General features: G+C 42.9%; 1 protein-coding gene across 2 annotated transcripts in view; it reads left to right on the top strand.

Moving 5' to 3' along the window:
* The first annotated feature begins 272 nt into the window (after nt 1–272).
* Nucleotides 273–24,238, top strand: part of LOC112216748 (segment polarity protein dishevelled homolog DVL-2) — a 37,475-nt gene continuing 13,509 nt past the window's right edge. The window contains exons 1-9 of one of the 2 annotated variants that reach the window (XM_024376794.2): nt 273–857; nt 16,867–16,936; nt 17,240–17,385; nt 17,680–17,789; nt 18,547–18,673; nt 18,959–19,049; nt 21,342–21,411; nt 21,616–21,755; nt 21,840–21,916. In XM_024376794.2, the coding sequence (XP_024232562.1) occupies nt 697–857; nt 16,867–16,936; nt 17,240–17,385; nt 17,680–17,789; nt 18,547–18,673; nt 18,959–19,049; nt 21,342–21,411; nt 21,616–21,755; nt 21,840–21,916 (992 nt within the window). In that variant the 5' untranslated portion in view covers nt 273–696. The remainder of the gene's footprint in view (nt 858–16,866; nt 16,937–17,239; nt 17,386–17,679; nt 17,790–18,546; nt 18,674–18,958; nt 19,050–21,341; nt 21,412–21,615; nt 21,756–21,839; nt 21,917–24,238) is intronic. The other variant, XM_024376795.2, reaches the window with a different exon arrangement.

The raw sequence follows: 24,238 nt of genomic DNA, 5'->3' as shown, positions 1-24,238 counted from the left end.
AAGGAAACGTTCCACATTTTTGCACTGTTTAATTTGACTGTACCAGAAGCCGGGACGCATAGGAACTGAGAAGTGATCTTTGGTCACCACCTGCAGAACCACTCCTTTATTGGGGGTGTCTTGCTAATTGCCTATAATTTCCACCTGTTGTCTATTCCATTTGCACAACAGCATGTGAAATGTATTTTCTATCAGTGTTGCTTCCTAAGTGGACAGTTTGATTTCACAGAAGTGTGATTGACTTGGAGTTACATTGTGTTGTTTAAGTGTTCCCTTTATACGACTAGGCTATCTGCTGGGATTTCAGTTGGATGTCCCGAGCAGGGAAGGGGATGTAGGGGGCGTAAAGATACGCCTATGTAGCCTATAACGTCACACGCCGCGTTGGCTACTGGCAGTGCAAGGATAGCTTTGTGCCCCCTCTTTCCCTACCCAGTTCATACCTAAAAAGTTGTAGGAAACTGTACGAATTTCAGCGTACCTGAGGGAATTAAACTATCTAACACAAACTGGAAAGCGACCGAATAATTAATGTATGCAAGGACAGCTGCAAGTAACCAACCAAGCGAAGCATTTAAATGGTCGCGATTTCAGAAGTAGAATAGTTTGAGAGTGTAACTTTACGGTCAGACCTCGTCCACTCGTACTGTTCTACTCGGTGTGTAAAGTTCTGAGGGACCGAAAAAGGCTGGTGAAATGGCGGAAACCAAAATAATCTACCACATAGACGAGGAGGAGACGCCGTATCTGGTGAAGATCCCTATTCCTTCGGAAGACATAACACTTTTGGATTTCAAACAAGTTTTGAACAAGCCGAATTATAAATTTTTCTTCAAATCTATGGATCAGGATTTCGGGTAAGGACGGTTGTTAAATGTGATTAAGCATTGAAGCTGGTTTGCTACTCCAGCTACGGGTTGTCTTAAATGGCCTAGGCTAATTGATGTTGGACAGAAGTAATTTCTGTCACGAGGCATGAATTGAATTATTCGACAAGGAAATGGCACACTGCTATTCAGCTATTGCTTCCTAACGTAGGTCTGTCCCATGTCAGTTGACCAGGAACTATTACTGGAGATGTTGTTTTTACTGCGATAAACTGCTGACTTGGTGCACAAGGTCGTTTTTTAGTCTCTAATAATGCCAGGGCCAGCATCATCCTCCGGAATGTAAATGAGCATTCTGAAAAGGCACCACTGAGGAGCCGTCAACTCCACGTGAACAACTGGTGTTGGCAATTGGAGCACCGAAATGACATATAAAACGACGTTTTTGTAAAAAACAAGGAATTTCAGCACTCAATGAACAGCCTGCATTTAGAACCCCAGTCTTCCCACACTAGTGGAGCCTCAACTCGATCTTAAATCGTGGAGTTTAGTTGGCTATGACTGAGTTGCAACAATGTTGCAAACTTTTGGCAACAATGTAACAAGTATGGCTCTCTTAGTGAGACACAAAGTAACTGATTGTAACAGCTATCCAAACAAGTTAGGATTCAGTGAGTTGGTGCACTTTAGAGAGAACCTAAAATATTTTATTCACACATGATGTAGCTATTCAACAGCCTCCTTCATTCAGCCCTGAATCCTTATTTCTGTCCTTGAAAGTATAATCATATATTAATACGTAGGCCTAATTATATAGTAATAACCAATAGTTAGACTAGAGGCATATCATGATCAGCTAATGGAACATGGGCCTATATTTAGATATTCTACATGTATTTTTACTGTCCCAATAATATTTTCTTGTGAGAGGCAAATTAAACAAATGCACAACTCCCTATTCAACAGCACTGTTTAAACAGAGGATGTTCTGTAGCCTATACATCTCTGGGGGTCTTCAGTGTTTCTATCCCTCTGTGTTTGAATACGTCACAAATGGCACCCTATTCCCTATATAGTGCACTACTTTTGGCCAGTGCCCTGTGGGTAGTGCAAAAAAAGTAGTGCACTATAGTGAATATGGTGCCATTTGGGAATGCAATCTCGGTGTTTGGGCTAAGTGCCAGAACTCTCCCCTCTTCACAGCAGCTGCACTTCCTCCTCACCTAAACCCCATTCCTTCTCGACCCTTAAGTAGAGTCAGGAGAAAACACTCTGCCACAGACTGTCGACTATTCTCTTTAACAAATGAGCCTTTCCTGCTCTGCCCGAGGTTAGATTTACACATTCATAGTTCCAGCCATTTAAAGCATGACCGCCATGATTTAGCAACTTCAACCATTGAAAACACACACAGGCGCCTGAGCGATGAAGGAGCTGCATCACCACGTTCAAAATCAGGGTGCATGTTTTTTTCACCCCCACTTTTTTTATCAGAAAAGTATCATGATCAATTGGGTCATTTTCCATTTTCAATGATAAGTAATGTTGTGCACTAGTCTGTTTTGAAGTAGATGTCCATTTTTTTCTCTTTTTTTTTTACACACACATTATATATATATATATATATATATATATATATATATATACTGCTCAAAAAAATAAAGGGAACACTAAAATAACACATCCTAGATCTGAATGAATGAAATATTCTTATTAAATATTTTTTTCTTTACATAGTTGAATGTGCTGACAACAAAATCACACAAAAATGATCAATGGAAATCAAATTTATCAACCCATGGAGGTCTGAACTTGGAGTCCCACTCAAAATTAAAGTGGAAAACCACACTACAGGCTGATCCAACTTTGATGTAATGTCCTTAAAACAAGTCAAAATGAGGCTCAGTAGTGTGTGTGGCCTCCACGTGCCTGTATGACCTCCCTACAACGCCTGGTCATGCTCCTGATAAGGTGGCGGATGGTCTCCTGAGGGATCTCCTCCCAGACCTGGACTAAAGCATCCGCCAACTCCTGGACAGTCTGTGGTGCAATGTGGCGTTGGTGGATGGAGCGAGACATGATGTCCCAGATGTGCTCAATTGGATTTGGGTCTGGGGAACGGGCGGGCCAGTCCATAGCATCAATGCCTTCCTCTTGCAGGAACTGCTGACACACTCCAGCCACATGAGGTCTAGCATTGTCTTGCATTAGGAGGAACCCAGGGCCAACCGCACCAGCATATGGTCTCACAAGGGGTCTGAGGATCTCATCTCGGTACCTAATGGCAGTCAGGCTACCTCTGGCAAGCACATGGAGGGCTGTGCGGCCCCCCAAAGAAATGCCACCCCACACCATGACTGACCCACCGCCAAACTGGTCATGCTGGTGGATGTTGCAGGCAGCAGAACGTTCTCCACAGTGTCTCCAGACTCTGTCACGTGCTCAGTATGAACCTGCTTTCATCTGTGAAGAACACAGGGCGCCAGTGGCGAATTTTCCAATCTTGGTGTTCTCTGGCAAATGCCAAACGTCCTGCACGGTGTTGGGCTGTAAGCACAACCCCCACCTGTGGACTTTGGGCCCTCATACCACCCTCATGGAGTCTGTTTCTGACCGTTTGAGCAGACACATGCACATTTGTGGCCTGCTGGAGGTCATTTTGCAGGGCTCTGTCAGTGCTCCTCCTGCTCCTCCTTGCACAAAGGCGGAGGTAGCGGTCCTGCTGCTGGGTTGTTGCCCTCCTACGGCCTCCTCCACGTCTCCTGATGTACTGGCCTGTCTCCTGGTAATGCCCCCATGCTCTGGACACTACGCTGACAGACACAGCAAACCTTGCCACAGCTCGCATTGATGTCCCATCCTGGATGAGCTGCACTACCTGAGCCACATGTGTGGGTTGTAGACTCCGTCTCATGCTACCACTAGAGTGAAAGCACCGCCAGCATTAAAAGTGACCAAAACACCAGCCAGGAAGCATAGGAACTGAGAAGTGGCCTGGTCACCACCTGCAGAACCATTCCTTTATTGGGGTGTCTTGCTAAATGCCTATAATTTCCACCTGATGTCTATTCCATTTGCACAACAGCATGTGAAATTTATTGTCAATCAGTGTTGCTTCCTAAGTGGACAGTTTGATTTCACAGAAGTGTGATTGACTTGGAGTTACATTGTGTTGTTTAAGTGTTCTCTTTATTTTTTTGAGCTGTGTGTGTGTGTATATATATACATGCATACATGCATACATACATACATACATACATACATACATACATACATACATACATACATACATACATACATACATACATACATACATACATACATACATACATACATACATACATACATACATACACACATACATACACACACACACACACAACAGATGCTTCAAGATGAATGGTTTTTGCCCACTGGAAAAAGTTTTCCTTCCATCCACAATGACACTTTTGGTTCAGTGCAGTTAGAAAGCACTAGTTGCACCAAAAGAAAATGATATGTATTTTGTTGTCCTGTTATATTTGTTTCATGTCCACTCAGGGTGTTACATATCATTTGAGCTGAATGCACCAGTGGCACATTTTCACTTTTTTTCACTTTTCCTGTAAGAACCATGATGAGCACAGGCATGTGACTATGTCTAATATAACATGATTGAATCTGTGAGAAAAAAATTCCCCAAGCTGTTTACAGGCATTTTAAAAGCTGCAAAATGTATCTTTTTTGGGAAACCTAACCAAATTCTGAGAACAGCTCTATAACTCACATTTCTATGTGTACTATTTCTATACTTCTCATTTTTGTGTCTTTTGGTTTTGCACACCAGGTGAAAATACAATATTTTTGGTTATGGAAGAGATATTTCACAGCGGTTTAGATGGTACAATGATTCTCTACAGTATACTTGCTTGTTTTGTCACAAACAAAAGTAGGAGAACTATTAGGATTTTAGGAAATGTCAGTGACATCTGCATAGTGCACCCTTAACGCCATTATGTATTTTTGCCATCTATTTTCCCAACGTCAATTAGTTAAATCACATTGTTCAATGTTTTCATTCCGTTACAAAAGTAAGTCCTAGCTGAGCCCCATATGCAACTTGTGGCCGCTTTGCGCTTACAATGTAGCCAAACTGTGTCTGTGCCTAAGTACAATATGTTAAAAGCACAGGATATGTGTACCTTGATTAAACTGCTCTGCTAAGTAATATTGACCAAATACGCCAATTTTCTACCCTAGTTGCATCAAATATTTATGCTGCTGAGACAGTTTTTATACATTTTCTTGGCGACACTATGACAGCGCTTCGAACAAAAAAGAAGTCCATGTCGAAGGTAGGAAGTACACTTTTTTAGTTGTTTTTTTGCCAGAGATGCTGAAAAACTTTCAAATACTGTAATACTGAATTGGAACGGCAGTCGCCGTTCCAATTCATCCCAAAGGTGTTTGTGGTTGAGGTCAGGGCTCTGTGCAGGCCATATGAGTTTTTCCACACCGATCATGACAAGCCATTTCTGACTGGACCTCGCTTTGTGCACAGGGGTATTGTCATGCTGAAACTGGAAAGGGCCTTCCCCAAACTGTTGCCACAAAGTTGGAAGCACAGAATCGTCTAGAATTTAATTGTATGCCGTAGTGTTAAGATTTCCCTTCACTGGAACTAAGGGGCCTAGCCCAAATCATGAGAAACAGCCCCAGACCATTATTCCTCCACCAAACTTTACAGGTGGCACTATGCATTCGGGCCGATAGTGTCCGATAGCATCCGCCAAAGCTAGATTGATCTGTCGGACTGCCAGATGGTGAAGCGTGAATTATCACTCCAGAGAACCTGTTTCCACTGCTCCAGAGTTCAATGGCAACAAGTTTTACCCCACTCCAGCCGACGCTTGGCATTGCGTATTTTGATCTTATGCTTTTGTGCGGTTGCTCGGGCCATAAAAACCCATTTCATGAAGCTCCCGACTAACAGTTCTTGTGCTGACGTTGCTTCCAGAGGCTGTTTGGAACTCAGTAGTGAGTGTTGCAACCGTGGACAGACTATTTTTACGTGCTTCAGCCCTCGGCAGTCCCATTCTGTGAGCTTGTGTGGCCTACCATTTCGCGGCTAAGCCCTTGTTGCGTCTGAGCCCCTAGACGTTTCCACTTCACAATAACAGCACTTACATTTGACCGGGGCAGCTCTAGCAGGGCAGAAATTTGACGAGCTGACTTGTTGGAAAGGTGGAATCCTATGATGGTGCCACGTTGAAAGTCACTGTGCTCTTCAGTAAGGCCATTCTCCTGCCAATGTTTGTCTATGGAGATTGCATGGCTGTGCTCGAATTTTATACACCTGTCGGCAACGGGTGTGGCTGAAATGGCCAAATCCACTCATTTGAAGAGGTATCCACATACTTTATGGTTTCAATAAATCAGCCTTAAATGGCACTTGTTTGTTTATTTGACTGAATATATACAGTGGGGCAAAAAAGTATTTAGTCAGCCACCAATTGTGCAAGTTCTCCCACTTAAAAATGAGAGAGAAGCCTGTAATTTTCATCATAGGTACACTTCAACTGTGACAGACAAAATGAGAAAATAAAATCCAGAAAATCACATTGTAGGATTTTTAATGAATTTATTTGCAAATTATGGTGGAAAATAAACTTTTATTGACCAAATACTTATCTGAATACTTTGTTGTATACCCTTTGTTGGCAATGACAGAGGTCAAACGTTTTCTGTAAGTCTTCACAAGGTTTTCACACACTGTTGCTGGTATTTTGGCCCATTCCTTCATGCAGATCTCCTCTAGAGCAGTGATGTTTTGGGGCTGTTGCTGGGCAACACGGACTTTCAACTCCCTCCAAAGATTTTCTATGGGGTTGAGATCTGGAGACTGGCTAGGCCACTCCAGGACCTTGAAATGCTTCTTACGAAGCCACTTCTTCGTTGCCCGGCGGTGTGTTTGGGATCATTGTCATGCTGAAAGACCCAGCCACGTTTCATCTTCAATGACCTTGCTGATGGAAAGAGGTTTTCACTCAAAATCTCACGATACATGGCCCCATTCTTTCATTTACACGGATCAGTCGTCCTGGTCCCTTTGTAGAAAAACAGCCCCAACGCATGATGTTTCCACCCCCATGCTTCACAGTAGGTATGGTGTTCTTTGGATGTAACTCAGCATTTTTTGTCCTCCAAACACGATGAGATGAGTTTTTACCAAAAAGTTATATTTTGGTTTCATCTGACCAAATGACATTCTCCCAATATTCTTCTGGATCATCCAAATGCTCTCTAGCAAACTTCAGACTGGCCTGGACATGTCTGGCACTGCAGGATTTGAGTCCCTGGCGGCGTAGTGTGTTACTGATGGTAGGCTTTGTTACTTTGGTCCCAGCTCTCTGCAGGTCATTCACTAGGTCCCCCCCGTGTGGTTCTGGGATTTTGGCTCACCGTTCTTGTGATCATTTTGACCCCACGGGATGAGATCTTGCGTGGAGCCCCAGATCGAGGGAGATTATAAGTGGTCTTGTATGTCTTCCATTTCCTAATAATTGCTCCCACAGTTGATTTCTTCAAACCAAGTTGCTTACTTATTGCAGATTCAGTCTTCCCAGCCTGGTGCAGGTCTACAATTTTGTTTCTGGTGTCCTTTGACAGCTCTTTGGTCATGGCCATAGTGGAGTTTGGAGTGTGACTGTTTGAGGTTGTGGACAGGTGTCTTTTATACTGATAACAAGTTCAAACAGGTGCCATTAATACTGGTAACGAGTGGAGGACAGAGGAGCCTCTTAAAGAAGAAGTTACAGGTCTGTGAGAGCCAGAAATCTTGCTTGTTTGTAGGTGACCAAATACTTATTTTCCACCATAATTTGCAAATTCATTAAATCCTACAGTGTGATTTTTCTGGATTTTTTTCTCTTCTCATTTTGTCTGTCATAGTTGAAGTGTACCTATGATGAAAATGACAGGCCTCATCTTTTTAAGTGGGAGAACTTGCACAATTGGTGGCTGACTAAATACTTTTTTTGCCCCCACTTGTATGGGGCAATTTATCTTTAATGGTTATGATACATAAGGCACTGTTGGCGTGTAGGCCTAGATAAATGTACACGTATTTGTCTCGCCTTGGATTCTAAAAATGGATTTACTCGAGTTCATATAATTTGTGGCAGAACTGAAGAAAATTTGTTTTAATTTCAAAAATATGGATTCCCCCTGTGAAGAAAGTGAAGAATTGTAGGAAATAGTTAAAAATATATTTTTGCATTGATGCAAATACCATTTGACAGAAATGCATTTGACCATCATTCTTCTTGGACTATAGGTTTCTAAGTGACCCCAAACTTTTGAACGGTAGTGTAAGTGTACATTTATTTTAGGTTTGGTCATTATGTTCCCTATTTTTATTTTTTATTTTTTTTGCAATTTCTCTCCTGTTCTATTGGTTTTCATATCAACTTTCTTCCGTTGTCCAGAAGCCAAAGGCACAATCCTAGTCATATTAGCAACCCATTCTAGTTGTTGCATCTTTAGATTCCCACTAAGTTTCTAACAGAGATTTTCATTTTTATCCCATATGGAACCACTCATCAAGTGTGCTGTTTAGGGTTTTCTGCAAATTGCTTTAAAATGCTTCATTACAGGATTGCATGTTCTGTTAAGAAATTACCATAATCTATATGTGATTTTTGTCATGCTGTACACCGTGAGTGGATGCCCTAATGGGTTACGTACCCAATGCATATGGGTCCGTTAAATTTGTCCGGCGCCACATTTTCCTAAAGGAAACCCTGACACACACACACACACACCCACACACAAAAAAACAAAGCTATTTTCTACCTCAGACAAATCTTATTATGCCATTAGTTTGAGTGCTGGCCTCCCTGGTAAGTTAAATTCCCTCCCATCTACAACAGGCTAATTATCTCCTGGATAATACAGCGAGCTATACTGACTGTACTTTTAACTTATGGACTGCTGACATTCATTAGGCTATGAGACAAATGGGTGGGAAGACCGTAATGGAGAGAATGTAGGCTTTCAATATGTCTGCTCTACCATGTCCTGTAGCTAGCTGCCTGTTAGCATGTACAACTACACAACTTTCTCTAGTCTCTAAGGCTGCGTTTACACAGGCGTCCCTATTCTGATCTTATCTCCAATTATTTGTTTTTTGAACAATCAAGTCTTTTACAAACAATTAGGCTGCCTGTGTAAACGCAGCCTAAGAAAAGCGCCGTTTCTCACCACCATATTAGTGGTTCCTCCTTTAAATGTTGCGAGCTTACGCCGCCGGACTTAGAGGTACCCAGCGTCACAGCGTCATTGCTTCAGACCACCAAGGGGGTATGAGAGCACTCATTATGCATTTGGGTCCCAAGGTTTTTATATGACCAATCATATCGAGTGGTTCCAATGACGAATTTGACGAACCCGCTTTTCTTTTCTTTTTTGCCTTAATCACTGATCTGGCTTTCAAGTCTATGAAAATGCCTGTTTTTGTTACAAATTTAACTAAAACAATGCACATTCACTAATATTGACTCACTTCTTGTAGTAGGCATTAAGCTATAGAAAATTAACACAGGTCTCAACAATCTGTCTGTCTCTAACTGTTTGAAAAGCATCTTAGGCTGTCCTCTTTGTTCAGATTTTGAAATCAAGTGGCCCAGCTTATTTCTCAAAGAGAACGAGTTTCCATTTCCATAATTTTTATGCTTATTGCACATTTATAAAAGACTAGACAACTAGTATAAGTCTTTGGCTAAAATGCTGCTAGCAGTACTCCAATGCCGTGCGCAACAAATTGAGCATTTATTTTCCAGATTCAATATTCATTTATACTCCCGTTTTAGTTGTCTGCTCTGCACGCAATTTTAGTTGAGACATTAAAAAGGGTTTTGTTAAAGTTCTCTATTACAGTAAAATAATGTCTCAATGTGTTTGTCTATATGACCTGTTGGACTGAATGCAGATAGTGAGTTGAAACTGCTTGTCAGAGAGGAAATTGTAATCTCTCAATTTTGTTGGCGTGAGAGGCGGGGGGAGGGGCTTGATGTGTGTAAACCATAGAGGAAAATACGAAGCAAGAGGTTCCACTTGAGCTAAAATCTGTCCAAAATAAGCCCAATGTGTTTCTATGGACCTATTTTGGACCTAATCTTGTCACCTGCCTTCCCGCATTTGGGACAACAACTTCCTTTTGTTAGGGCGGAGATGTGCATCTCTTCTTTATATAGATCTCTGGTGTAAATGTGGAGGTGCACACAGCACAGAAGGAGCGAAAGATGTGAGACTAAAAATACAACACGAGAACAAGCGGCCGTAAATACTCATAAAAATAATAAAACCATGAGTATTTTGGAATATTGCGCAAAAACATGAATTCAAATAAATTAGATATCGCCCAGCCCTACTTAATTCCATTTGTCAAAGCCATTCAGTAAAGTTGCAGAACATTATGCATGGTATTTTTCTTTACCTCAATATAATTTAGACACCTGTGAAATTGACCATGCAGTTGGATTTGAAGTGAGACAACGGCAGATCTTGACCAGATTGAGGCGTTTTATTTGCAAGTGAAGATAATAGCCCGTAACTGTACAATATAAATACTAACACGCTCTAGAGCAAGGGTTTTGAAACGTTCTTGGCCAGGGACCCTCTCCCATGATATGTTACCAAAAAAAAAAAAGTGTCTTATATTCAGGCAGAGCCGCCGGAAAACATGTGGCAAGACGACAGCATTTGCCCCAGTAGGCCTGCTTTTCAATCTGCACACCACTTTCAAAGCAGTAGCACCAACCTGGCCAGATAGACTACTTGTCAGCGCATTTTTGTATTCCAGTTCAAAATGTACCTGCACTGTCATCACAGACTACCATTAAAAACCATTGAAGACTACATGTAGACAAGCGTGCTATTTATGCAATATGATTGGCCGTTCATTCAAGCACCAATATGCTCCAGCAAATCACAACTTCTCGAGCAGAGCTACGTTCACACAGCATTGTATTAATTTCAAGCTGTCCTGAGCAAAAATAAGTCCATCAATCTACTTGCTGAGCTTATTTATTTTAGGGAAAGTGATTTTACGAAAGTTAACTTCCAATAGTGAACATTCTATCAATATGCTGGTGACTGTTGAGTCTGCAAAAAGAAACCTACAAAAACACATTAGCATTTGTCTTGGTTAGCCTGCTGTAGCCAGGTAGATGTCATTTCGAACGCAATTGTCTTAAAGGTGCAGCGTGATATTTTGAGATGTAATTTTAAAAAATTCTCAATGACATACTTTAGAAACAAAAATAAATTAAATGAATACAATGCAATTCTAAAGAGTAGAGTAACGACTTACGTTGCTAAATTATATTAAATAGCCTTTTAATGCTAACAAATAACAAATATAATAACAAAATATTGCCTATTAATAGCTGCATATAGAGAGGAAGCAGGTAACCTATAGGCTCTGCATGACCACAATGCATTTAAAAACTACACCATGTCCAGTCCAGTGAGGGGGAAAAGTTACGTTAGACCCTGTAAAAGCTTTACGAGTAGGACTGAGTTTTACCTGACCAGGTCATGATTTTCAGGAAAAACTCCAGGCCCCAGAAGATGCTTACGAATTTTGACACACCACTTTGGAACCTGTGGTGCCTTCTCTGTCATCATGTGAATGATAATGGCTAGTAGAAGTAATCAGCATTTTAAATTTAATAGATTTGGTAGAATATTTCATTACTGTGACCTTCCCACAGTTCATTGTAAGAGGAAGTGTAAACTAACAGTCCATTAGTTAGAAAAGTATCTTGGCGGCGTAGGGAATTCTGCTATTCTATAGCTAATTTTATGCAATTCAACACTTTCATTGAGCTGAAAGAACATTTTGCTGTTTTGAAGAATTGCTGGAAATTTTATGTATTTTGCCATGGCTAATGCTGTGTTCCTCTGTTCATAACATAATCAATGGCATGTGCTCTGAACCCATGCTGGCCCTAAGACCGCACTCAACGATCTATATAATAATGTATGATAATGGCGCTGAAAGAGATGGCCGCTGTTTTATGACCCAATAACGAATTGTGCTATTTTTGTATGTTTTTTTGCGTTATTTAACTTGTAGATGTTTCTGCCACCGTGTCTTATGACCGAAAAGAGCTTCTTGATATCAGGGCAGTGATTACTCACCCCGTACTGGAGGAATTCTTCTTCAACAAGTCGGATGGGAAGAATTTACTCCAGACACCCGACAAGGCCCTCATCCCAGTCATTCACAGGAGGAAAAGACAGAGGTATCGTGGACACAGGGCCGGGTGCCTTGTAAGGATCTGTCGCAGAGAGGGTAATCTACCTTTACCATCGATCCTATTAGTCCATTTACAATCAATCGATAATCAAATAGACAAACTACGAGCACGTATATCCTGCCAACGGGACATTAACTGTAATATCTTATGATTCACCGAGTCGGCAGAACGACGACATGAGTAACATACAGCTGGCGGGTTTTAAGCTTTTTTGTCAGGATAGAACAGCGGCCTCTTAAGACCAGGGGCGGTGGCCTATGCATATTTGTACTCAATGAGCTGTATACGGCCATAAGCAAACAGGAAAACGCTCGTCCAGGTGGTGCTCCTAGTGGCCGGGGACTTTAATGCAGGGAAACTCAAATCAGTTTTACCAAATTTCTATCAGCATGTTAAATGTACAACCAGAGGGGAAAAAAATCTCTAGACCACCTTTTACTCCACACACACAGACGCGTACAAAGCTCTCCCCGTCCTCCATTTGGCAAATCTTACCTTATTTCTATCCTCCTGATTTCTGCTTACAAGCACAAACTAAAGCAGGAAGCACCAGTGACTCGGTCAATAAGAAAGTGGTCATATGAAGCAGATGCTAAGCTACAGGACTGTTATGCTTGCACAGACTGGAATACGTTCTGGGATTATTCCAATGGCATTGAGGAGTACACCACATCAGTCACTGGCTTCATCAATAAGTGCATTCGAGGACGTCGTCCCCACAGTCACTGTACATACATGCCCCAACCAGAAGCCATGGATTACAAGCAACATCCACACTGAGCTAAAGGGTAGCACTCCCGCTTTCAAGGTGCGGGACTCACTCAATCACATTTATTTATAAAGCCCTTCTTACATCAGCTGATGTCACAAAGTGCTTTTCAGAAACCAGCCTAAAACCCCAAACACCAAGCAATGCAGATGTAGAAGCACGGTGGCTAGGAAAAACTCCCTAGGAAGGCAGGAATCTAGGTAGGAACCTAGAGAGGAACCAGGCTCTTGAGGGGTGGCCAGTCTTCTGGCTGTGCCGGGTGGAGATTGAACATCTTGGCCATGTACTGTTAGAAATGTTCATAGATGAAAAGCAGGGTCAAATAATAATCATTTGTTGTAGAGGATACAACAGGTCAGCACCTCAGGAGTAAATGTCAGTTGGCTTTTCATAGCCGATCATTCAGCGTTAGAGACAGCAGGTGCGGTAGAGGGAGAGAGTTGAAAACAGCAGGTCTGGCACAGGTAGCATGTCCGGTGAACAGGTCAGGGTTCCATAGCCGCAGGCATGGAGAGAGGGGAACCGGCTAGGCAGAGACCGCAAGGACGGTTCGTCGCTCCATTGCCTTTCCATTCACCTTCACACCACTGGGCCAGACTACACTCAATCATAAGACCTACTGAAGAGATGAGTCTTCAATAAAGACTTGAAGGTTGAGACTGAATCTGCGTCTCTCACCTGGATAGGCAGACCAATCCATTAAAATGGAGCTCTATTAGAGGTCAACCAATTAATCGGTATGGCCGATTTAATTAGGACCGATTTCAAGTTTTCATAACAATCGGTAAACAGTTTTTGGACACCGATTATGGCCGATTACATTGCATTCCACTAGGCTACTGCGTGGAAGGCTGACCACCCGTTACGCGAGAGCAGCAAGGAGCCAAGGTAAGTTGCTAGCTAGCATTAAACTTAACTTATAAACAATCTTCACATAATCACTAGTTAACTACATGTAGTTGATGATATTACTAGGTTATCTAGCTTGTCCTGCGTTGCATATAATCAATGGGGTGTCTGTTAATTTATCATCGAATCACAGCATACTTCACCAAACGGGTGATGATTTAACAAAGGAGCATTCACGAAAAAAACACAATCGTTGCACGAATGTACCTAACCATAAACATATTTTGCCTTTCTTAAATCAATACACAGAAGTATATATTTTTTAAACCTAGATATTTAGTTAAAATAAATGAATGTTAGCAGGTAATATTAACTAGGGAAATTGTGATACTTCTCTGCGTTCATTGCATATATGCAACAGTTTGGGCCGCCTGGCTCGTTGCGAACTATTTGCCAGAATTTTACATAATTATGACATAACATTGAAGGTTGTGCAATGTAACAGCAGTATTTAAATTTAGGGTTGCCACCCGTTTTGATAACATACGGAACGGTTCCATATTTCACTGAAAGAATAAACGTTTTGTTTTCGAAATTAGTTTCCGGATTAGACCATTTTAATGACAAAGGCTCGTATTTCTGTGATAATTATATTATAATTAAGTCTATGATTTGATAGAGCAGTCTGACTGAGCGGTGGTAGGCAGCAGTAGGCTCGTAAGCATTAATTCGAACTTTACTGCGTTTGCCAGCAGCTCTTAGCAATGCTTGATCACAGCCTATCAACTCCTGAGATTAGGCTGGCAATACTAAAGTGCCTATTAGAACATCCAATAGTCAAAGGTATTTGAAATACAAATGGTATAGAGAGAAATAGTTGACGCGTCATAATTCCTATAATAACTGCAACCTAATATTTCTTTACTGGGAATATTGAAGAACTGGGAATATTGAACCACCAGCTTTCATATGTTCTCATGTTCTGAGCAAGGAACTTATTAAATGTTAGCTTTTTTACATGGCACATATTGCACTTTTACTTTATTCTTCAACACTGTTTCTGCATTATTTAAACCAAATTGAGCATGTTTCATTATTTATTTGAGACTAAATTAATTTAATCTATTATATACAGTGGGGCAAAAAAGTATTGTCAGCCACCAATTGTGCAAGTTCTCCCACTTAAAAAGATGAGGCCTGTAATTTATCATAGGCACACTTCAACTATGACAGACAAAATGAGAAAAAAAATCCAGAAAATCACATTGTAGGATCTTTAATGAATTGCGGATGTTGCTTGTAATCCATGGCTTCTGGTTGGGATATGTACGTACGGTCACTGTGGTGATGAGGTCGTCGATGCACTTATTGATTAAGCCAGTGACTGAGGTGGTATACTCAATGCCATTGGATGAATCCAGGAACATATTCCTGTGCTAGCAAAACAGTCCTGTAGCATCCGTGTCATCTGACCACTTCCTTATTGAGTGGGTCACTGGTGCTTCCTGCTTCAGTTTTTGCTTGTAAGCAGGAATCGGGAGGATAGAATTCTGGTCAGAGTTAGAGCTTTTTATGTGTCTCTGTGTGGAGTAAAGGTGATCGAGAGGTTTTTTTCCCTCTATATGCACATGTGACATACTGGCTGAAATGAGGTAAAACGGATTTAATTTTGCCTGCATTAAAGTCCCCGGCCACTAGGAGCAGCGCTTCTGGATGAGCATGTATTTGTTTGCTTATGGCCTTTATACAGTTTGAGTGCGGTCTAACGGCCAGCATTGGTTCAGAGCACATCCCCATTGATTGCGTTATGAACAGAGGAACACTGCATTAGCCATGACAAAATACGTAGAATTGCTTGAAATTAGTTCGATATTCTAAAATATTTCACACAAAAATAAGACCCCAAAATATTTTCCAAGAGGAGAAAATAATTTTCAGACTGAAAAAATAAGTTATATTGGAATTGTGCCTGTTGTTCACACGCATATCTGCCCTCTCATTGGCTAGAATGGTCCCACCTGATTTCTCTTCCTCCCACTGCCTTCCATCTTTTGAGGACATGTATTTTCATTGTAAGAGCAGTCACTCGACTATCTTGTTAGTATAATAGATCATCGTTGGTTTCATCTAAAAAAAAAAAGGATTATCTTCAACCTAGACTCGAACAGATCAAATCAAAGTTTTTGTCATGTGCGCCGAATACAACAGGTGTTCACTTTACAGTGAAATGCTTACTTACAGGCTCTAACCAATAGTGCAAAAAAGATACCCCCTTCAATCAACGGGGAAATACAAGGTAATCATTTACATTTTTACAGCTTTGCCTTAACATTTTGATCAGTAAATACACAAACATAAAGAGTTATAACAACGGGAAGCACAGCAAAAGCTTTCTGTGACACACCAATTACCAACGCTCCCAACTCATACTCCTAATACATGTTCCTTCCTTTACAGGTGATCAGCAACAATTGAGGACATCTCTAACCCACATTGTTATTAATAAATGCATGTGCTTATCATAAACTGTAAATCCTCTTCAGTGTCTGGTTATTCATAATATCTTTAGCTCAAGTGATGGAGGACATGGGACGGTAATCACAAGGCCATACACAGAAAAATGCCTTCCCTCACACAGTGACAGGCATGGACAGGCACCCGGGCATTCCAACAAAGGAGAGATGGGTGGATAAACCCATACAGACCAAATAATACGCACCCACAGACAGGAGGGAAAGGAATATGTAATGAAGCACCAGAAGAGGGAGAATGAGTGTTTGTGTCTAGAGATGCTGTTGTACGATAGTGGCATTTAGGTCTGGTTTCACAAACCAAGTGTGTAAGGTAATAACTATGATACTAAAAGTACCTATTTGAAATAATAAGGAAAGTAGGCTCCATATTTAATCAAAAATGTTTTTTAGCAATGTACAAATCATCCATTTTTGTTTTTGAAATAATGTTGTAGGTCTGAGTGAGTGAGCGTATGACATCCACTCTGCCTGAAGCATGGGCAAGTGAACAATGGCATATTTGAGATCTCTCGCTCTCTGTCTGTGTGGTATGTCTGTAGTGTGTGTGTGTATCACTCATCTCTCGATCTGTGTTATGTCCGTAGTGTGGTGAAGGAAGAGATTTCGGATGATGCTGCCAAACTACCTTGTTTCAATGGGAGAGTTGTCTCATGGGTAAGATGCTGACTCTCACCTTTCGTCTACTGATTGTGTTGCATGGCACTTTGTCCACCCGGTCAGCAGTAACCTCAATACTTCTCACTTGTGTCAATGATTACAGACAGCGCTCAATACAGATTTGAGTTCTTTATCAAGAATAATAACTTGGATCTTGTTTTCACTGATGTGGTCCTGCTGTTTGTTTTGACAGCATGCTAGTTTGGTGGTAGGTGAGCAAGCATGACGTTTGCTTTTGTGAATAGGTCCGTTTTTCGACTTTGTTTCTGTTGCCCCCCCCACCCCCCCCTCCTCCTCTAGCTGGTATCCTCAGACAGTCCCCTTGCAGAGCCCCCTCGTCCCCCGGTGGAGGTCTGTACGGAGTCCTCTCCTCCCCCTTCCCCCCTGCCTCCCCTACCGGTGGAGAGGACAGGGGGCATCGGAGACTCCAGACCCCCGTCATTCCAGTAGGTTGAAGCCCTACAGCATAGCCTGATCCACCCACACACACACACACACACACACACACACGGCTGGGAGTTAAGTAAATGCAATAAAAAGTGGAAGCTCCAGTGAATGATCTAATGATTGAATGGAATGGTACAGTGGATTGGGATTGTGAGAACAGGAAAAATGCTGACTACTTTCATCAGGATGCCTTTACGATATGTCAAAAGAGGAAACAGACATGGAGTTGTTTTTCCATTAATGACAATGGCATTCTAAAACATCCTTGTTCTCCCCCCTCATTCTTCCTCCAGTCCCAATGTGGCGGGTAGTGTTGAGAACCTGGATGAGTGTACTGAGACAGAGTCAGTGGTGTCATTCAGAAGGGAGAAGCCCAGACGGAGGGAAAGCATGGAGCAGCATGGTCAGTAACTGTTTGAGTGGTCCAGTTGGTAAGAAAATTGCGCAAAACGCCAAGGTCGTAGGTTCAATTCCTGCAGGCATTACATACATTTTTAGGATGTGTATGTGACTAAGTCTCTCTGGATAAGAGCGTCTGCTAAATGACTAAAAAGTTTAATTGTACGGCCTCCCGAGTGGCGCAGTAGTCTAAGGCACTGCATCGCTGTGCCACTAAGAGATCCTGGTTCGAGTCCAGGCCCTGTTGCTGCCAGCTGCAACCTGGAGACCCATGGGGCGGCGCACAATTGGCCCAACGTTGTCTGGGTTAGGGGAGGGTTTGGCCGGCAGGGATGTTTTTGTCCCATCGGGCATTAGCGACTTCGGTGGCAGGCCGGGCGCAATGCGCGCTGACACGGTCGCCAGGTGTACGGTGTTTCCTCCGACACACTGGTGTGGCTGGCTTCCGGGTTAAGTGGGCATTGTGTAAAGAAGCAGTGCAGCTTGGCTGAGCTGTGTTTCGGAGGACGCACGACTCTTGACCTTCATCTCTCCCGGGTCCGTACGGGAGTTGTAGCGATGGCACAAGACTGTAACTACCAATTGGATACCATGAAATTTGGGACAAAAAGGGGTAAAAAAAAATGTTAATTATATTGTCGCTTTGGCAAAGTGGCATATAAGTGATATGCTCTAGTCTAGGTACTAAAGGAGTAATGTTTGGACGATGCTCGTTTCCCCCATGATCGTCCTTATCTCTGTTGCCCCTCTGCTTTCCAAAGGGCCGCGGATGAATGGTCAGAGCCGTCGGGATCGCCACCTGGCAGGCTACGAGAGTGCCTCCACCATCATGAGCAGTGAGCTGGACACCACCAGCTTCTGTGACTCGGACGATGACACCATGAGCAGGTCAGTCACACACACACAGAGCATGGGCCGTCAACCACGATTGTTTAATAACTTGAACTTATTTGGCCCAGCATCACCACTTTGCCTATATCATTTATATAAATGGTTAACAAAACAAGCCCTAAAATAGAGCCTTGGGGAACCCCTTATGTGATATCCAGGAACCTAGATTTTTTTTTTACTGTTTCACATTGACACCGAGTTGTGTTTGAGATATAGTTGCTGAGCCAATTACAGGCTTCCTTAGGGAAGGGTTAACGCCTCCATTCTCCATTCCCCTCTCAGGTTCAGCAGCACCACAGAACAGAGCACAGCCTCTAGGCTACTGAAGCGCCACCGCAGACGCCGGAAGCAGCGTCCCACCAGGCTGGAGAGGGTACTGCAGCTACTGCTTTTAATATATAATATTTATCTAGGAACACACAGTAATTCTGAGAACATAAGTCTATACGATAGTTACATGTTATGGATATGAAATATGTAGGACCCTGCAGTTGGGGCCAGTTTGTGTTTCAGTATACAGTACCAGTCAAAGGTTTGGACACCTACTCATTCCATTGTTTTTCTTTATTTTTACATTGTAGAATTATAGTGAAGACAAACTATGAAAAAACACGTATGTAGTAACCAAAAAAAGTGTTAAACAAATCAAAACATTTTATATTTCAGATTCGTCAAAGTAACCACCCTTTGCCTTGATGACAGCTTTGCACACTCTTGGCATTCTCTCAACCAGATTCACCTGGAATGCTTTTCCAACAGTCTTGCAGGAGTTCCCACATAAGCTGAGCCCTTGTTGGCTGCTTTTCCTTTACTCTGCGGCCCAACTCATCTCAATTGGGTTGAGGTCGGGTGATTGTGGAGGCCAGGTCATCTGATGCAGCACTACATCACTCTCCTTGGTCAAATAGCCGTTACACAGCCTGGAGGTGTGTTTTGGGTCATTGTCCCGTTGAAAAATAAATGATAGTCCCACTAAGTGCAAACCAGATGGAATGGAGTATTGCTGCAGAATGCTGTGGTAGCCATGCTGGTTAAGTGTGCCTTGAATTCTAAATCAATCACAGACAGTGTCACCAGCAAAGCACCACCACAACATCACACCTCCTCCTCCATGCTTCGCGGTGAGAACCACACATGCGGAGATCATCCGTTCACTACCTCTGCGTCTCACAAATACACGGCGGTTGGAACCAAAAACCTCAAATTTGGACTCATCACACCAAAGGACAGATATCCACCAGCTTAATTGCTTGTGGTCTCTTCCTCTCATTGGTGTCCTTTAGTAGTGGTTTCTTTGCAGCAATTTGACCATGATGGCCTGATTCACGCAGTCTCCTCTGAACAGTTGATGTGTCTGTTACTTGAACTCTGTGAAGCATTTTATTTGGGCTGCAATTTCTGAGGCTGGCAACTCTAATGAACGTATCCTCTGCAGCAGAGGTAATTCTGGGTCTCCCTTTCCTGTGGTGGTCCTCATAAGAACCAGCTTCATCATAGCACTTGGTTTTTGCGACTGCACTTGAAGGAACTTTCAACGTTATTGAAATATTCCACATTGACTGACCTTCATGTGTTAATGATGCACTGTCATTTCCCTTTGCTTACCTGAGCTGTTCTTGCCATAATATGGACTTGGTCTTTTACCAAATAGGGCTGACTTCTGTATACCACCCCTACCTTGTCACAACACAACCGATTGGCTCAAAGGCAGTAAGAAGGAAAGAAATTCCACAAATTAACTTTTCAGGTGACTGCCTCATGAAGCTGGTTGAGAGAATGCCGAGAGTGTGCAAAGGTGTCATCGAGGGAAAGGATGATTACTTTGAAGAATCTCAAATATAAAGTATGTTTTGATTTCACACTTCTTTGGTTACTACTTGATTCCAAATGTGTTATTTCATAGTTTTGATGTCTTCACTATTATTCTACAATGTAGAAAATAAAGAAAAACCCTGGAATGAGTAGGTGTGTCAACTTTTGACTGGTACTGTACATTTTCAAACCTTAACAGATTTCACAACATATTAGGTGTTGATGGTGTACAGGCTATTAAATGGATTTATTAGACTTTTAAAATGTGGACCTTTCATCAGCAGCTTGCATGTGTGGAACCCCTTTATAATAATTAACAGTCAATTAGCGTGACCAGCAGTTATTTGCATGACAATTACCAGCTGACAAAATTTGTGTCGACAGCTTTCCACAGTGATGCTGGCCCATGTTGGCTCCAATGCTTCCCCCAGTGTCAAGTTGGCTGAATGGTCCACCACCCAAAGGACATTGTTGATACACACAGGATACTGTTGCGTGTGAAAAAAAACAGCAGAGCTGCAGTTTGACATAAACCGGTGCGCCTAGCACCTACTACCATACCCTGTTCAAAGACATTTAAATTGTTTTGTCTTGTCCATTCACTCTCTGAATGGCACACATACACAATCCATGTCTCAACTGTCTCAAGGCTTAAAAATACTTATTTAACCTGTCTCCTCCTCTTTATCTACACTGATTGAAGTGGATTTAACAAGTGACATCAATAAGGGATCATAGCTTTCACTTGGATTCACCTGGTCAGTCTGTCATGGAACGGGCAGGTGTCCTTAAAATGTTGTATGCTCGGTGTATGTGATGTAATCGTACGCGTTCTTGTTTTGCTGTGTTTCAGGCGTCGTCGTTCAGCAGTGTGACAGACTCCACCATGTCCCTTAACATCATCACTGTTACACTCAACATGGGTGAGTGCCCCCTCCTTTTCGCTTCTATCTTATTCCTTTCTTCTCACTCCTATCACCTCACGCTCTTTCATTGCCTTATCTCTACATAAGGTGCACGTGCTAGCTTATCTGTAAGGTTTAGTTTTTCTTATCTGAAATAAAATGGAATAGGATAAAAAATACTGTTAGCTGATGTACTGTATGTGTACGGTTTCTCCCGTGCAGATAAATACAACTTCTTGGGCATCAGTATCGTGGGTCAGAGCAACGAGAGGGGTGATGGGGGTATCTACATTGGCTCCATTATGAAGGGAGGGGCTGTGGCTGCTGATGGGCGGATTGAACCAGGAGACATGCTGCTACAGGTGACACACACACAATAAGTTGTGTCTCTTAGAGCTGGAAAGCTCTTTGTTTAAGGTCTATCCTCTCATGTTGCTTCATCTCAGGTGAACGACATCAACTTTGAGAACATGAGTAATGACGATGCTGTCCGTGTGCTGAGAGAGATTGTACATAAACCTGGGTAAGGCATCTCTTTCCTATATGCAAACTTTCAGTCTGTGTCTTGTTCTACAATTGAAGTCGGAAGTTTACATACACTTAGTCATTAAAACTCGTTTTAAGCGTACAGTCCATAACACAATACAAAAAGGAAAGTCTATATACAGTGTGTGCAAATGGCGTGAGGAGATAAGGCAATAAATAGGCCATAGTAGCGAAGTAATTACAATTTAGCAGATTAACACTGGAGTGATAGATGAGCAGATGATGATGTAGTGATACTGGTATGCAAAAGAGCTGAAAAGTAAATAAAAACAATATGGGGATGAGGTAGGTAGATTGGGTGGGCTATTTACAGATTGTCTATGTACAGCTGCAGCGATTGGTTAGCTGCCCTCCTTTCGGAAAAGCTGACCACGACTCCATTTTGTTGCTCCTAGCCTATAGACAGAAACTAAAACCGGAAGCACCCACGCTCAGGTCTGTTCAACGCTGGTCCGCCCAATCGGATTCCACGCTTCAAGATTGCTTCGTTCACGTGGACATGTTCCGCATAATGTCAAACAACATTGATGAATACGCTGATTCGGTGAGCGAGTTTTTTTAGCTAATGCATCGGTGATGTTGTACCCACAGCATCTATTAAAACATTCCCTAACCAGAAACTGGATTGATGGCAGCATTCACGCAAAACTGAAAGTGCGGACCACTGCTTTTAATCATGGCAAGGTGACCGGAAACATGACCGAATACAAACAGTGTAGCTATTCCCTCCAAGGCAATCAAACAAGCTAAGCGTCAGTATAGAGACAAAGTGGAGTTGTAATTCAACGGCTCAGACACGAGAGGTATGTGGCAGGGTCTACAGTCAATCACGGACTACAAAAGAAAAACCAGCCCCCGTCGCCGACCACAATGTCTTGCTCCCTCGCTTTGAGGACAATACAGTGCCACTGACACGGCCCGCTACCAAAACCTGCGGGCTCTCCTTCACTGCAGCCAACATGAGTTAAACGTGTTAACCCTCGCAAGGCTGCAGGCCCAGACGGCATCCCCGGCTGCGTCCTCAGAGCATGTGCAGACCAGCTGGTTGGTGTGTTTACGGACATAATCAATCCTTATCTCAGTCTGCTGTTCCCACATGCTTCAAGAGGGCCAGCATTGTTCCTGTTCCCAAGAAAGCTAAGGTAACTGAGCTAAATGACTACCGTCCCGTAGCACTCACTTCCGTCATAATGAAGTGCTTTGATAGAATTGTCAAGGACCATATCACCTCCACCCTACTTGACACCCTAGACCCACTCCAATTAGCTTACTGCCCCAATAGGTCCACAAACGACGCAATCACACTGCCCTAACCCATCTGGACAAGAGGAATACCTATGTAAGAATGCTGTTAATCGACTACAGCTCAGCATTTAACACCATAGTACCTTCCAAACTCGTCATTAAGACCCTGGGTCTCGACCCCGCCCTGGACTTCCTGACGGGCCGCCCCCAGGTGGTGAGGATAGGAAACATCTCCACCCTGCTGATCCTCAACACTGGGGCCCCACAAGGGTGTGTTCTCAGCCCTCTCCTGTACTCCCTGTTCACCCACGACTGTTTGGCCATGCACTCCTCCAACTCAATCATCAAGTTTGCAGACGACACTACAGTGGTAGGCTTGATTACCAACAACGACAAGACGGCCTACAGGGAGGAGGTGAGGGCCCTTGGAGTGTGGTGTCAGGAAAATAACCTCACACTCAATGTCAACAAAACAAAAAAGATGATTGTGGACTTCAGGAAACAGCAGAGGGAGCAGCCCCCTATCCACATTGACGGGACAGTAGTGGAGAGGGTAGTAAGTTAAGTTCCTCGGCGTACACATCACAGACAAACTGAAATGGTCCACCCACACAGTGTGGTGAAGAAGGCGCAGCAGCGCCTCCTCAACCTCAGGAGGCTGAAGAAATGTGGCTTGTCACGAAAAGCACTCTTTTACAGATGCACAATCGAGAGCATCCTGTCGGGCTATATCACCGCCTGGTACGGCAACTGCTCCGCCCATAACCGTAAGGCTCTCCAGAGGGTAGTGAGGTCTGCACAACGCATCACCGGGGGCAAACTACCTGCCCTCCGGGACACCTACACCACCCGATGTCACAGGAAGGCCAAAAAGATCATCAAGGACAACAACCACCCGAGCCACTGCCTGTTCACCCCGCTATCATCCAGAAGGCGAGGTCAGAACAGGTGCATCAAAGCAGGGACCGAGAGACTAAAAAACAGCTTCTATCTCAAGGCCATCAGACTGTTAAACAGCCACCACTAACATTGAGTGGCTGCTGCCAACATACTA

This window comes from Oncorhynchus tshawytscha, linkage group LG17, assembly GCF_018296145.1.
Source record: "Oncorhynchus tshawytscha isolate Ot180627B linkage group LG17, Otsh_v2.0, whole genome shotgun sequence".
NCBI classification, from domain to species: Eukaryota; Metazoa; Chordata; class Actinopteri; order Salmoniformes; family Salmonidae; genus Oncorhynchus; species Oncorhynchus tshawytscha.
Note: the sequence above shows the minus strand (reverse complement) of the source record. Positions and strands in the feature narration are given on the sequence as shown.